Source organism: Sminthopsis crassicaudata, chromosome 4 (genome assembly GCF_048593235.1).
Source record: "Sminthopsis crassicaudata isolate SCR6 chromosome 4, ASM4859323v1, whole genome shotgun sequence".
NCBI classification, from domain to species: domain Eukaryota; kingdom Metazoa; phylum Chordata; class Mammalia; order Dasyuromorphia; family Dasyuridae; genus Sminthopsis; species Sminthopsis crassicaudata.
Genome location: NC_133620.1, coordinates 54,026,090 through 54,040,221, shown reverse-complemented (window position 1 = coordinate 54,040,221; position 14,132 = coordinate 54,026,090). Strand labels below are relative to the sequence as shown.

At 40.5% G+C, this 14,132-nt stretch overlaps 1 protein-coding gene across 2 annotated transcripts in view; it reads left to right on the top strand.

The window, feature by feature from the left end:
- The first annotated feature begins 554 nt into the window (after nucleotides 1-554).
- Nucleotides 555-14,132, top strand: part of FAM78B (family with sequence similarity 78 member B) — a 132,489-nt gene continuing 118,911 nt past the window's right edge. For both annotated transcript variants that reach the window (XR_012481935.1, XM_074266487.1), the window contains exon 1: nucleotides 555-915. Coding sequence is in view for 1 of the 2 variants with exons in the window: in XM_074266487.1 (XP_074122588.1) it covers nucleotides 653-915 (263 nt within the window). In the remaining variant the exon portion in view is untranslated. The remainder of the gene's footprint in view (nucleotides 916-14,132) is intronic.

The window sequence follows — 14,132 nt, the reverse complement described above, 5'->3', positions numbered from 1 at the left end:
CAGCTGCTGCCGTTGCTGAGGAAGCGTATCGCGCGCTGCAGCTGCAGCCGCCGCCGCCGCCGCCGCCCTAACTCCGGCTCCAGGTTGCTGCTACCGCCGCTGCTGCAACTGCTGCCTCCTCTCTTACGAGGGGAGGGGGGGGCTCCGGCCAGGGGAGGGAACAACTCAGCTCCACGCCTCTTCCCTCCCCTCCCGGCCCGCCGCCAAGGTGCTGAAGCCGGCAGGGGCGCCAGCCTCCTCCTCCGAGGAGCTTGTCCTCCCCGCTCCGAGCCCGGGAGGAGAAGGAGGAGGAGAAAGAGGAGGAGAAGGGCGGTGTGGGAGGGTTGGGAGTCCGGGCAGCTCGGACCCGCAGCAGGAGCAGCAGCATCAAGAGGGGGAGGAAGGAGGAGGGGCAGGGCTTCCCTATAGGATGCGGGGCGGCAGCGGCAGCGGCTGCTCCCTCCTCCTCGTGCGCTGATCAGCTGGCGGGGAGACGCGGTGCCCGGCTTGGGGAGGGGTGCAATTCGGGGTGTGGGTGGGCGGGTTGGGGGGGAGGGGAGGGTGGGTGGGAGTTAGCATGCCAGCGTGACGGGTTCCCCCCAGTGCCTGCCCCGGCCCCGGCGCTGCCCCGCGCTACGCCGCGCAGGGGCTGGTGCCGGCACTGGGTAGCAGGATGGGCTGTATCCAGAGCATCACCTGCAAGGCGCGGATCCGGCGGGAGAACATCGTGGTGTACGATGTTTGCGCCACCATCGACCAGTGCCCCACGCTCATCGAGGAAAGCTCGCCCATCGTTTTGCGGTACAAGACCCCTTACTTCAAAGCCTCCGCCCGGGTGGTCATGCCCCCCATCCCCCGCAACGAGACCTGGGTGGTAGGCTGGATTCAAGCCTGCAACCAGATGGAGTTCTTCAACACGTACAGCGACCTGGGCATGTAAGCGAACATTAAAAAAAGAGAGAGAGAGAGAAAGAGAAATAAAAAGAGAAAATTCTTAGCAACTCTCTCTCTCTCTCTCTCTCTCTCTCAGGGTGTGTAGGGAGAATCAGAGAATCATTTTATTATTTTTTAAAACACGTAAAACCAAGTGAAATCGTGCAGAACAGAAGGGGAAGGGGAAGGCGGGGTCAGAAAAAGAGAGAAGCGCTTTCGTGATACCCTGGCGGGCTTGTTTGAAACGCGGTTACTATTCTTTGCGGGTGTTGCTCTCGTTTCTTTTCTGAATCATTTGCGTCTAATGCAAAAAAGAGTGGGGGGGGGGAGAGGTGTCTAAAATATTAAATACTTGACCTTTCTGTATAAATTTCGACAGAAGATAGGCATGAGATTATGATTACCTAGGGTTTGTAATTTGGAGTTATAGGAGCAAGTGATTAGTCTCCAAGATGAGAATTTGTTGTTTCTATCTCTGTCCTTAATTGCTAAACTTGAATCCTCGTTGCCTGAGATTAGGAAGACCGTATGGTTTTCCTTTCGTGTATTTAAAAGAATTGCACTTTTCTCAGGATTCTAATAATAATATGTAGCCCCGAACGAAGTCCGAGATAGTAGAAAAAACCAAGTTCTTAACTGAGGAGTCTTAAGAGAAAGCTAGCATACTAGAAGATTGTTTATTTCTTTGTTTCCCAGTGAGAGAAATTAATTGTCCTTTAGTCTGTCCGGAGTAGAGTGGAGTGTCTTTTCTTTCTTCAAAACTTGCACAATTTCTTTCAGAAAGTGTTTTTCAAACGCCCACCTTGAAAACCCCTTTTCTGGGGAAGCCAGGAGCTGTCCAACTTCATTCAGCAGTTCTCTTTCCCTCGCCCGTGGCCCTCACGCTACTGCTGAGGGTTTGCAGTAGCTCAGGGGAACTCCAAGGCTTCTCAGCTGTTTGGGGAGTCAAGAAGGAGGAAAACTGTTCTTTTAGCTTTTTGAATTACTTTCTCATCTCTCCACCCCACTCCTTTTTCCCAGAGCACTTCTTTCAGAACCAGGGCTCTGAGTAGGTGGCACATATACTGGTTAAAATGTTTTGGCTGCATTGTTATCTGCGATTAAATTAATAAAAGCAACATCTGTGAAGCATGCTAATTATCTAGGAGTCTTTAAGGAACCCCTTCCTGAAACTGAGCTTCATTTACAAGGCACTTTTTCAAGTGGAAACATTTAGTAAACTACAATAATCCCAAGGTATCAATAAAAATGGTTGATGAGGAGGAAGACTCAGTTTTAATGTCAAGACACTTGTAAAGAAACGTTTTGGACCCCTTTCATTTATTTGAGGATAATAGGGATTACAAGATTTAGGGCAAATAGGAAGTTTTGAAGTAAACACTCTCATTTTACAAAAGAGAAAACTGAGATCCCCTACAAAAAAAAATTAAATGAATTGCTCAAGGTCATAGAGATAGTAAATGACAGACCTGGGATCTCTACCAAATCGTACAGTTAAATACTTGCACTTCTAGTTATAGGCTTTTATAAAAAATGATTAAAAAAAAACAACAAAGAAGAAAAAAAGACAAAGAAAACAGATTTTGATTTAAGGATTTTGTTTTGTTTTGTTTTCTAAAGCTTTTGTCTTTTTTTTCCTCTTTCTTTTTCTCAACCAACAAAACATGACACTTGAGAAGACTGGTTTATCTTGTACATGCTCAGTTTCCTCCATTTCTCTGGGCACTGTGTCCTCTTCTATCTGGCAGACAGCTGGGCTGTGAGAAATCGGGGGTTTATTATTTTGGGTGAATCATGCCACTTAAACATACACACTCCCTCAAAAAGAATGGTTTGTCTGAGTGCATGTATCTCTTAAAACTGCTTTTAGAAATCTGTTATTTTTCAATCCAGTCAGAACAAGCTGAAGACTGGGCAAGGGCCCAGTAAGCTTAGGGCTCTGATAGCAGAGTGCATAATCTTGCTCCTTTGTTTTTGGTAGTTCTTGCATGGGACAATCAATGGGGACTCTCTGAACTTTTAATTTGTAGAATAAATAGGAATTTTGTAGAAGAGAACTTAAAGAACTAATGAAAGACCAGCTCTGCTTCCATAAAGACAGTTCCAATCTCTTTCATTTCAGAGAGATATTTATGATATGGTTTCCTTATAGTTTCTTTTCCTCAAATAACTTGTGGCTGAGCTTTATATTGTATTGACTTCTCAAAAATAAAGAATGATACATATTGTTCTATGTATATGTATGTATGTACATATACATACATACCTACCCATACACACATATACATATTCCTTCTTTAGGAGGCACAAGTTTGAGAATAAAACAGAGGGTAGGAAAAGTTAAATTTGCTTGAAATCAAAAGATGCCAATTCTGCTTATAGAGTAACATTCAGATAAGTATGATAGACCTGAGCATCCTATGGCCTTCATCAGATACACATTCCCTAAACCTTTTGCATTGAATTCTTGTTTTTATCTAGAAGAGAATTAGATATGTTATTACTATTGTATTGCTGCTGTTGTTGGTATTTTTCTTAAATCCCCTGTATATTAAGATTTTTTTATCTGCATTGAGGTTTATGTGGGAAGCAAAAATACTTCACAAGAAGTTGAAAAATGAATCCATTTTATAATATGGTTTTCTCTTTTTTCTGTCAGTCTACTCTATTAAAGACATTTCTGAAAGCACACAGCTAAGTGATTTGCCTTGCATTTTAAGGCCTCTTTTTAAATCCAAGTGCATTATGGACACAAGAAGTATGATACAAATCCCTAGGTCTGTTTGTCACCAGAAAACTTTGTGTCACTGGAGACTTTTCTGTGTAAAAAGAAAAAATGAAATGGTAATTGACAAAGCATGAAACTCACTAAAGTCTATTCCTTGTTAGATCCATGTTGCCCAGCCCTTTCCTGTGGGGAAAAGCCCACAGACAAATTTTTAGCCCTCTATGATATTTGTGTTATATTAAGCATGATACAGTAAAAGAGGATTTAAGCTGGGAAACTGCTTTTCAAGGATGATAAAAAAAGAACTGTGTCTAAGCACATTTCCACCAGGGGAATATTTCACAGCCAAAATTTCAAGAAAGCTTTATCTATGTAGTGAAAGAAAAAGCAAGTGATTTAATACTCTAGGATTGAAGTGAATTTTAGTGTTCTTGAGGATGAAAGTTTCTAGTAGAGATATTTGAACTGAGTGAAAGTAATATTCCTTTACTTTCCATATTTAACCTTCCACTATTGAAGTGGAGTCATCTTTATTTTTAATTTGCAATTTAGCCCTCTATGATGATTATTAATTGAAATTTAAACAAACTGCCATAAAATATTCTCCAGGGGAAAAAAAAGATTATAATATTTTTCAATCAGCCAACAATGTTTGAGTACCAAGTGCGTGAAGGATACAGTCAATATAGGGTATACAAAGCACCATAAGACATAGCTCTTGGCACCTTAAAGTTTACAATCTAGTTGGAGAGATGACATACACATATGAAAAGATAATTATGAGATAAAACATTAAGAAAGATGGAATATCCAGGACTGAGATGGTAATCCTGTTGCTATCTTCCCTAACTACAACACATTTGGGGCATTGTATTTAGTTTGAATTACTACATTTTAAGAAGATCTAAAAGATCATGTCTAAAGAACATGATCAGGTTCTTATGTTCATGAATATGGGGATTGGCTGAAAGAAGTGGGGATGTTAAGCCTGAAGAAAAAAAGTTTAATGAAAAACATGATGTCTGACTACAAGTGTTTGAAGGGCTGTCATGTGGAAGAATTATACTATATTCTTCTTAACTTCTGAGAGAAAATGTAAGTATGAGCAAAAAATGTAAGAAACTCTTCCTAAATATCAGAGCTGTCCCAAAGTAGAATTGGCCACCGTGTGAGGTAGTGGGTTTTAGGTCTTGACACAAAGAAAGGCAAAATGATTATTTAGTTGCTACACAGTAATAGAGGGAACACTTTTTCTGGTAGGTCAGACAAATTAGCTCCTGAAATTTCTTCCAACTCTGTAAAATCCTGTGTGAAATATGATGAGACCCATGGATAGTACAGACTATAAATGTTTTGTTTTGTATCGTTTATTGGTGGAGAGAGAGGAAAGAGACTGAGTGGCTTGGAGTGGAGATTCAAATAGAAAGTTATGGGAGATAAAGTTTGAAAGTTGTTTGGTGCCAAACTTTAAAGGTCTTAGAGTGATTCAGCCAGGAAGAGAGAAGACTAAGTAATGACATACAATAGCAAATGTAAGGTCTGCTATTGCAATATTGTGTGAATAAGTACATGTCGCATCCATTCAGAAGCAGAAAAGGGAAGTCATAGGATAAGTTATAGGCAATGGAATATAGATATAATATAGAGCCATAGGATTAAATCATAGGATAGAGACAAGAGCTTTTGTGTGAGGTAGGTTTAAATCAAGGATTCTTAACCTTGGGCTTGATGAACTCATGTTTATATTATTTTGATAACTTCCTTTCAATCCTGTTATTTTATTGTATGTATTTAAACACATTGTTCTAAGAAGAGGCTTATAAGTTTCATGAGATTGCCAATGGATAACCTTTGATTTAAAGGGCAGGGCAGGTCATCACAGAGATTGTAGAATGTTTGTTTTTTCCAAATGATATTTTAAAACTTAAAAACAGGGATGGCTATGCTATAACCCCATGTTAAGGTAGGAGGAAAGAAAAAATTTTGGATCTCTGACTCTCCAACCATCAGATAAATGTTTCAGTTCTAGCCTTCTTTTTCCATGATGTAGACTTGTCCAAGAAAAAATCTAACTGCAAATTACTGGCTGGAATTGAAGTAGAAATGAGCTGAATGCCCTAGAGTATTTTAAGATCATCTAAATCAGGACATCTTTTTTTTTTGATTAGTCATGAAAGTGGAGTGAAGACTTAGAATTTATCCACACTGTTAAAATATATTAGAATATCTGCTCTTATAGAAAATTCTGAGACTTAATGGGACTTTGAAAGTTAATTAAATTGAACCTGCCTCCCTACTTCTCTTTCTAGAGACAAGCGCTATGCTGAAGCCTTCCCTGATTACAAATACCCACATTCTTGGTCTTAAATCCTCCCAAAGTAACTTGTTTGCCCACTCCTGTGCCCATCTATTTCCACCACCAATCCCCTATATAGAACACCCAAAACCTAACTCTTGGGGAAAAAAGCTCTTGTCTTCAAGTTTGTTTCCTTTACATCACAGGTTTTAGAGCTGGGAGAAATCATCTAATATAACCCTCTTATGTAAGCATGAAGAAACTGAAACTTATAGAGGTTAAGTCATTTGCCCTAGGCCAGCAGGAGTAAATGGAAGTATGAAGAATCTCTAGATTCTCCAGTCACCTTTTGGGTACTCAGCATTTTATTCTATATGGTCAACTTTAGTTATCACAAGTTATAGATTTAGAGATTAAAGGGACCATTTATCTACTCCAACCTCCTCATTTTTGTTCTATGTTCAAATATGTATTTCTTTGCGAGATGTTTTGTGAGATGTCATCCATTGGATTGTTTGTTACTGAGACTCAGAAATTATTTCCATTATCTTTAGGGAGATCTTAATATTATTTGCTGATTTTCCATCCAGAATTTGCTTTATAGCCTGATCTGTTCTTGGTGGCATTCTGTATGAGGCGAGTTTGTTTGAGAACCTCTCCCAGGAGATGGTTTATTGGAAATGACAGGTGGGTTGACTAAGTCACATGACTTTCATCCTTAACACTTTGGTTGAGGACTAGAAGCTAGTCCCAGAAGCTCTTTTTAAAAAAGTAGTAGGGGAGACTGTTCAAGCCAGTGCTTGTGCCCTTGATGCAGTATAGAAAGCTTTCATTCAGAGCACAGCCCTGAGCTTTATCCCTATGCTTGTTCTACCGGTCTGCCTTATCTTTAAATATATTTGGCTGTTCTATGTTCTCATCATTCATCTGTGTGTTTTATGAGGGTGTTAAGCACCAGTGCAAAGGAGCCTGTACTAACTAGATCAGAGCTTTACAACCAGGAAATTTGGATTTGTTTGTTGGTCACAAAACTTCACAATTTGTAGGTCTTTCATACCCTTTCTCTGCCTCTGATTGTTGAACACATGGATCTTGGATCTTAAAGGAATATTGAAAGTAGCACCTCCTCTAGAAAAGATTGAGGACCCTCTCATGACACATGCAAGGTTTTGGAGATAGATATAAGTTGGGCACAAGTATGGATGAACAAATTACTTGTGGAGGAAGCCATTCTATAGAAAGGCAGGATATAGAAAGAAAAAAGTATAAATTCTCATCCTATTACAACCCATTTTGTGCCCTTGGCCAAACCTATCCCCCCATCACCCTCATTTCTCCAAGAGGGGAAAACAGCCACTAGAGGGTAATGAGGAGGATTACATCTTTATCTTCTCCATCTTCTTCAATCACATTTTAGCCTTTTCCAGGTTTTTTCCCACAAGCATCATCTTACTTCATCCTTTTAACAACTCTTTGTGGGATATAGGGTAGCATTGCCAACTACCTTGTATTGAGGAAGAAACAAGCAAAGAGAGGGAGGTTTTTCAATACATAGCTGGTAAGCATCAAGTAAATCTTGTTTGTCTCATTGTCAAGAGTAATGGCACTTTGAGGTCAGTGGAGATAAAGTGTCAATGTTGGTCAGTACATGTGAAAGAGATTAGACAAATGGACAAGGGAAAATGAAATGATACAAGTTTTGTTTGGAGGCCAGTGACTGCATTCTGAAACACAATGATCCCAAATACTAGAAGGGCATTAGGGACACTTTGCATGAACCACTAGACCAGAGGCTCTATGAGAATAGGCTACATCTGATATAAACTTGATTTCTCCTTCAGGCTTATCAAAGTGCTATGAACATAGTGGGCCTTTGATAAATGTTTGAGTTGAATTGAAAGAATCTTGATAAACAGCCCACAAAAAATTACCTGTGATTTTCCAAGATAGCAACAAAAACTAATGGATTCAGCCCTATGTCTGCAGAGGCATCATATTACAGAGCAGGGAAGTGACTGGCCTCATCTTAGGAAGAATATTTGGAGGGAGTTCAGAAGATTAAAGGTACAGAAGCAGAACCACTGCAGCCCATGTGAATGCCTTATTTGGGGTGAAGTGGGTGCATCATCATCCACTCTCATCATTCCAGCATGAATAGGCAGGAAAGCCTGGCAGGTTGCTCCATGCAGTTAGATCCTTGGCTCCAGTCCTGCATGTACACTTACAAGGTTTAGTCAGCAGTATCTAGAGGCCCCTAAGTAGGTCATTACACAGCCCATTTCTCTCCAACATCATTTTCCCCTTCACTCCACCTCTGCCCCTGACACTGATATAAGAAAGTTCTCCCAGATACAAAGGGTACACTTATCTGCACTGAGTTTGCAAGAGCTACAAGGTCAGAGATAAACTTATCATTATAAGTTCCTCTTGAAAAGAGTAAGGATAGTGACTATATGGTCATCCTTTTGAGCACTTTTCACACTGCAGAAGCTGGGCCAGACTGAAGGCCCTACTTTTTTGCATTTGGTTTTTGCTGCACTTCAATAGACAAAACCCCAGACTCTATCAAATATCCCCTTCTTTACCCCCTACAGTAAGTAACGTGCTAATTATTTTTTAAATTCACTAATCCAAAACTTCAGGATTGCTTAGGGATATCAGGGAAGGAGAAGGAAAAAAAGAAAGTTTGTCACTCTCCTTTGTTATTCAATCACTTTCAGGTCTATCCAACTTTTTGTGACCCCATTTGGAGTTTTCTTTGCAAAGATGCTGGAGTAGTTTGCTATTTCCTTCTCTAGCTCATATTGCAGATGAGGAAACTGGGATAAACAGGGTAAAGTATCTTGCTCAGAGTCACACAAGTAAGTGTCTTGAGGCTGGATTTGAACTCGGAAAGATGAGTCTTACTGACTCCAGGCCCACTGCTCTATGTACTATAGTGTCATTTAGCTGCCCCTAGGTAGCTCTCCTACAGGTAAAGAAAGAGAATAAACATATACAGTGCCTACCATATGCCAAGTCCCATATTAAGTGCTTTACAAATATCTTATTTGATCCTAACAACAATGCTAGGCCATAGGTATTCTTTTTACATTTATTTTACAGCTGAGGAAACTGTTCAGGGTCACACAGCTAGTAAGTATCTGAGACTGAACTTGAACTTAACTCTTCCTGACTTCAGGCCCACTGTTCTATGTACTGAGCCATCTAGCTCCCTGTAAATCCTTTATTTAGTGCTTATTTTCTGTACCACACAATTAACAGCATTCTGTCCTCATTTCTCCCTTGCCATGGTAAGTGTCTTTTTCATCAGTGAGTGAGGTCACTAAAACATTTCAAATCCTTTCTTGTAAGAAATTAAGAACTAGTCCCAAGGAAGGAGACACCTTAAAACATATGGGGAATGCAAAGAGAGACCTTTGGAGGAAAAACTTCTTAATTGTTTCAATTGTCTCCAAATGGAAAGAGCTGGGTTTTTTTCTTAATGATAGTAAGTTTCCCATGATTGGAAATATATAAGAAGAGTCTGAAGGCTTCTTTGCTAGAAATGTTGTAGTAAATTTATACTTTGGACAAGGAGTGGACTATCTAACCCTCAAAGTCCTTATCGATTAATAAGATTCTAGAATGATGACAGCTGGGATGGACTTCTTTTGAGGATCTGAGAACCCATTTTTTTGAGAGTGAAGTACAAATGATCCCTAATCGTCCTATCCCCCAAAACAAAATGAGGAAAATTGTTTGGTCCAAATATGAGAATCAATATAACAAAAAACAGGGCTCTGCCAACTCTTCTAGGGAGATTGACTATCAGGTCCAAATGTCAGGGTTTATATGCAGAAAAAGCATCCAATGGCTTCAATCACTATTACTTATTGTTAGGTGTGGGATATTTGAGTATGTACCTCCCATTCCTCCACCTTCAAAGGATTATTAGTTTGAGTTGGAGTAAGAGGTGAGGAAGGCTTTCCTCCTCTCATTCATGGCATGGAACTCTTCTCCCCCAACCTTTGAAATCTTTCCCATTTCTAAGACCCATCCCATTCCCTTTTGGTGACCTCTCCTAGGGGATTTCTTCCACTATTCCTACTGAGCCTGAAGACTATTTGGGTCTTTTCTATTCATTCCTGGAAAGGGGAAATTTGGAATTTGGGGAAACTATATCTGGGTTACAAAAGTTGGGTCAATTTTGTAATTTCCCTGCAAAGAAGGATTGAACTAACTGTAGATCCCTGATGTTTTTCTCTGTTGGCAGGTGGGATAGACAGGGCAGACAGAGCAGCTTTCCATTTAAGAAGGGAGATCCCTGATCCTTCAGCCATCCCTGCTCTTGGCATCTTCTTGCTGTCAGGGAGCCAAGAGGGGAGGGTAGAGCTGCCCAAACCCCACCTGGCTTCTCAGATGTTTGCCCAAAGCCAGGTTTGGTTTCTGCTCATTTTGAAAGGAGGGGAATGAGATCTACTTTCTCTCCTAAAAATAACACTACTACATCTGTTGATGACTATAGGCAGTTCTACATTCCCAAGGACAAACCACAGGACCTGAGACAACTCCTCTGCTGAGTACTGCAGCCTAGGATAGCACTTAGTTAAGAGGCAAGGTGTTTGTAATCTAGGTATGCTGTTCTTCTTCCTTATATTTCTTACATCAGATGGAGACGATACTAGGAGTATCTTCCTCCCAAATATACTCCATTAAAAGGAATTCTCCAATTTCCTTGATCCATCAATCATAGCTGATATTTTTACAGAGTGTTCCAAAAATCTTAGGACAGTTTTAAATTTTAGACACTTTGCTCATAGGCACTTTACAATCGGTATCTTATTTAAGCATCTCACAACCACCAACCATACTAAGAATTACAGGTATTACTATTCCTATTTACAGATGGTAAAACTAAGGCTGACAGGTTAAAATTATTTTCCTCCATTATCCAAGAGTCAGTTAAATGTTAGAGATAGAATTAAAAATGAAGGCTTAATCCTCCATGTCAACCAAAGCTTTTCCCATTATATCAGGCTGCCTTAAGTAATCAGTGTTATCTCGAATTACCTACTATGTTCCTAGTTCTATGCTAGGTGCATCTTACACTTGAGAGGTAGGGTAGCATCTCTTCTCCCCCTCCCCTCATTATAATATAATCAGTGAGTTTAATTGCCATGACATAAGATAGTATACAATAGGAAGAAAAACAAAGTAAGAGAAAGGAAGGAAAGGAAGGGGAAGGGAAAGGGAAAGGGAAAGGGGAAGGGAAAGGGAAAGGGAAAGGGAAAGGGAAAGGGAAAGGGAAAGGGAAAGAGAAAGGAAGGAAATAAATATTTATTAAGCGCCTAAGATGTTCCAAGCACTATGCTAAGTACTTTACAAATTTGATAAGAATACAATAATGCCCTTTATTTGTCAAGATTAAAAAATATTTTTTAAAAATCTGTGTTTTTCTAAGTGTGGAAGGTTGTCCCACCAGGGTGGATGATAAGCCATTCAGACAAGCTCCAACAAATTACCTGCAACCCATAGAAGCGATTACCCAGGATCACCTGGCCAGTAAATGTCAGAGTCAAGATTTGAGCCCATGTCCATCACAATTGTAATCTAATACTCTACTCACTCTACCAGGCTGCCTTTTTATATAACTGGCACTTTATAATTTTCAAAGTGTTTTCCATCTATCATCTCCTATATTCTCCCAACAACCAAAAAAAAGGTCATTATCCAAAGCCAAGGAAAATTAAGTCACATAGTAAGTCTTTGGCAAAACTAGAAGGGAAGAAAAGTGAATACAAATGTATATGGCACTTACTTTGTTCTAGGCAGTGTGCTGGACACTTTAAGATATTATTTCATTTAATCTTCACAGCAACGCAGGGAGGAAGTTGCTATTATGATCCCCATTTTATAATTGAGGATACTGAGGCAGACAGAGGTGAAGTGCTTTGCCCAGGATCACACAACTACTGAGTGTCTGAGGCTGGATTTGAACTCAGATCTTCATTATTCCAGGCCCAGTTCTCTATCCAAGAGCCTAGAATCAGAACTTAAGTCTTCAGACTCAGTCTAGAAGACTTTCTACCACAGTGCTAATTGTTCAATATAGGCGCAAAGTGCAGAAGGAGTCATTGAATTGGAGCCTGGAAAGGACCTTATGCTAATCTAATAATGAGGGAGCTATAGTCCAGAGAGATTTTGAGGCACACCCAACTTCACACAGGTGGTAAATAAGAGAGCCAAGAGGGGCAGCTAAGTGGAACAGTGGATAGAGCACCAGCCCTGAAGTCAGGAGGACCTGAGTTCAATTCTGGCCTGAGACACTTAACACTGCCTGTGTGACCCTGGGCAAGTCACTTAACCCTAATTGCCTCAGTAATAATAATAATAATAATAATAATAATAATAATAATAATAATAATAATAATAATAATAATAATAAATAAAGCCAAGAATTAGAGAAAGGAGAAAACAAGGGTAAAAATGCATGTAACACTCTGAAAGGAATGTTTCTTGTCAAAGATCACCCAGAGAATTAGTGGAAGAGATGGTACAGAATCCTAAGCCTCCTAAGTGCCAGTCTAGAGTGCTCTCCTCCAATCAATACTGCCTAAGGAAGTGAGAAGGCAGGGAAGTCTGGAAAGGTACACCAGGATTTGGAATTTATTTAAATAGTGGAGGAGACCAATGAACAGAGTGTTCTGGAAATGGGTGGTTTTTAGTTTTCTCTATGTGATTTGTCTGGGTAGCTAAGGTAATCAGCAAACTCTGATAATGAAAGCAAAGGTTATGGGATCAGTCCCCAGTTGGGCCAGTTAACTTTGCTCTATTCTCCTGGTCTCCACCTGACCTCAATACTGACCACCTGTTTCACAAGTGTGCTCTGGATAAGGGTGTGTGAGCTTCAATCCATTACTAGGAGGAAAAATTAAGAGTATCACCTGTGGCACCTGATAGTGAGAGTTGGAAGGGACTGACAAGAATGTTAAAATGGGCTGGAGACACTGGGGCTGCCAGATGTTTAAAAATAAATCAGTGATGCAGTTGTTCTCTAATGGCACATGGTTGAAAGGCGTGGGGGTGCTGTGTGACAGGCGGAGACCAGAAAGCTTCTGGTATTCTCCATCTCCCGTGGCCTGACCTTTCCAAACTGGCTAGCACGTGTCTGCTGCTGTAGCACTCAGGAGGCTGTCAGAGTTCTGGTTAATGTGAGGCAATAAATTGGCCATCCTCAATCAGCCAGGGCTTTGGGGCTGGGGAGGAACATGCAGGTCAAAGGAGGGCATGACTTTGGGGATTGAGTGGTAAAGGCAAAGGGCTTAGCAACACAAGAAATGTCAAAAAGCATGATTAGCTGCCAGGAACACTTAGGCTTAAATGGCTCTCTAGTATTATGGGGGCTACCCAGAGGAATGGGGAACAGCAGGATTTTAGGTCCTGGAAAGCAGGTACCTTGCTTTCATTTTCCCTTTCTATCTCTCTTCCCTATCCCAACAGTAATGAGAATACATTATAGCTGTTAAATACTGCCGAGGCCAGAGCTTCCAAAAAGCTAGACCTAAAAATTGGAGCTGAGAAATGCCGATAGTAGAAATAATACTAGGTCAAGGGTCAATGATTTCATCCATGTGGGCACTCCTTCCCTGCCTTATAAGAAGGCTTCACATGCCAAAAGCACTTGCCATCTGGTGCCTGACTTTCTAGTGTCAAGGTTCTTTAAACTGAACTAGGTAGATCTTGGAACACTAAAAGACAGATTCTGATGGATAATCCACTACTGGGTTCATTGCCAACATCTTTACAGCTTTGTAGAAATTGCCAGTGATTTTATTATCCTGGCATGACCTTTAAAAACCCAGGGTCCTCTCCATAACATGCTGAAGCATAAGAACAATGCTTTTGTGGAGAAATTATTATTATCATGTATTTTACACTGCTTTAGAATGTATAAAGTACTTTCATCCTCTTAGCAACCTTGTGAGATAGTACAAAGTATTATCCCTATTTAACAGAAATGGAAATTGAGGCTCAGGAAGGGAGGATAATTTGTTGAAGATCACAGAGAGTTAGTAGAAGAAACAGGCAAAAGCCCAGGCCTCCTAACTGCCAGCTTAGTGTGCTCTCCTCCATCCTGCACTGCCTAAGGAAGTCCTAGGGGAGTCTGGGAATGAATGCCAGGATTCTGATCCTACTCAAATAGTGGAATAAACC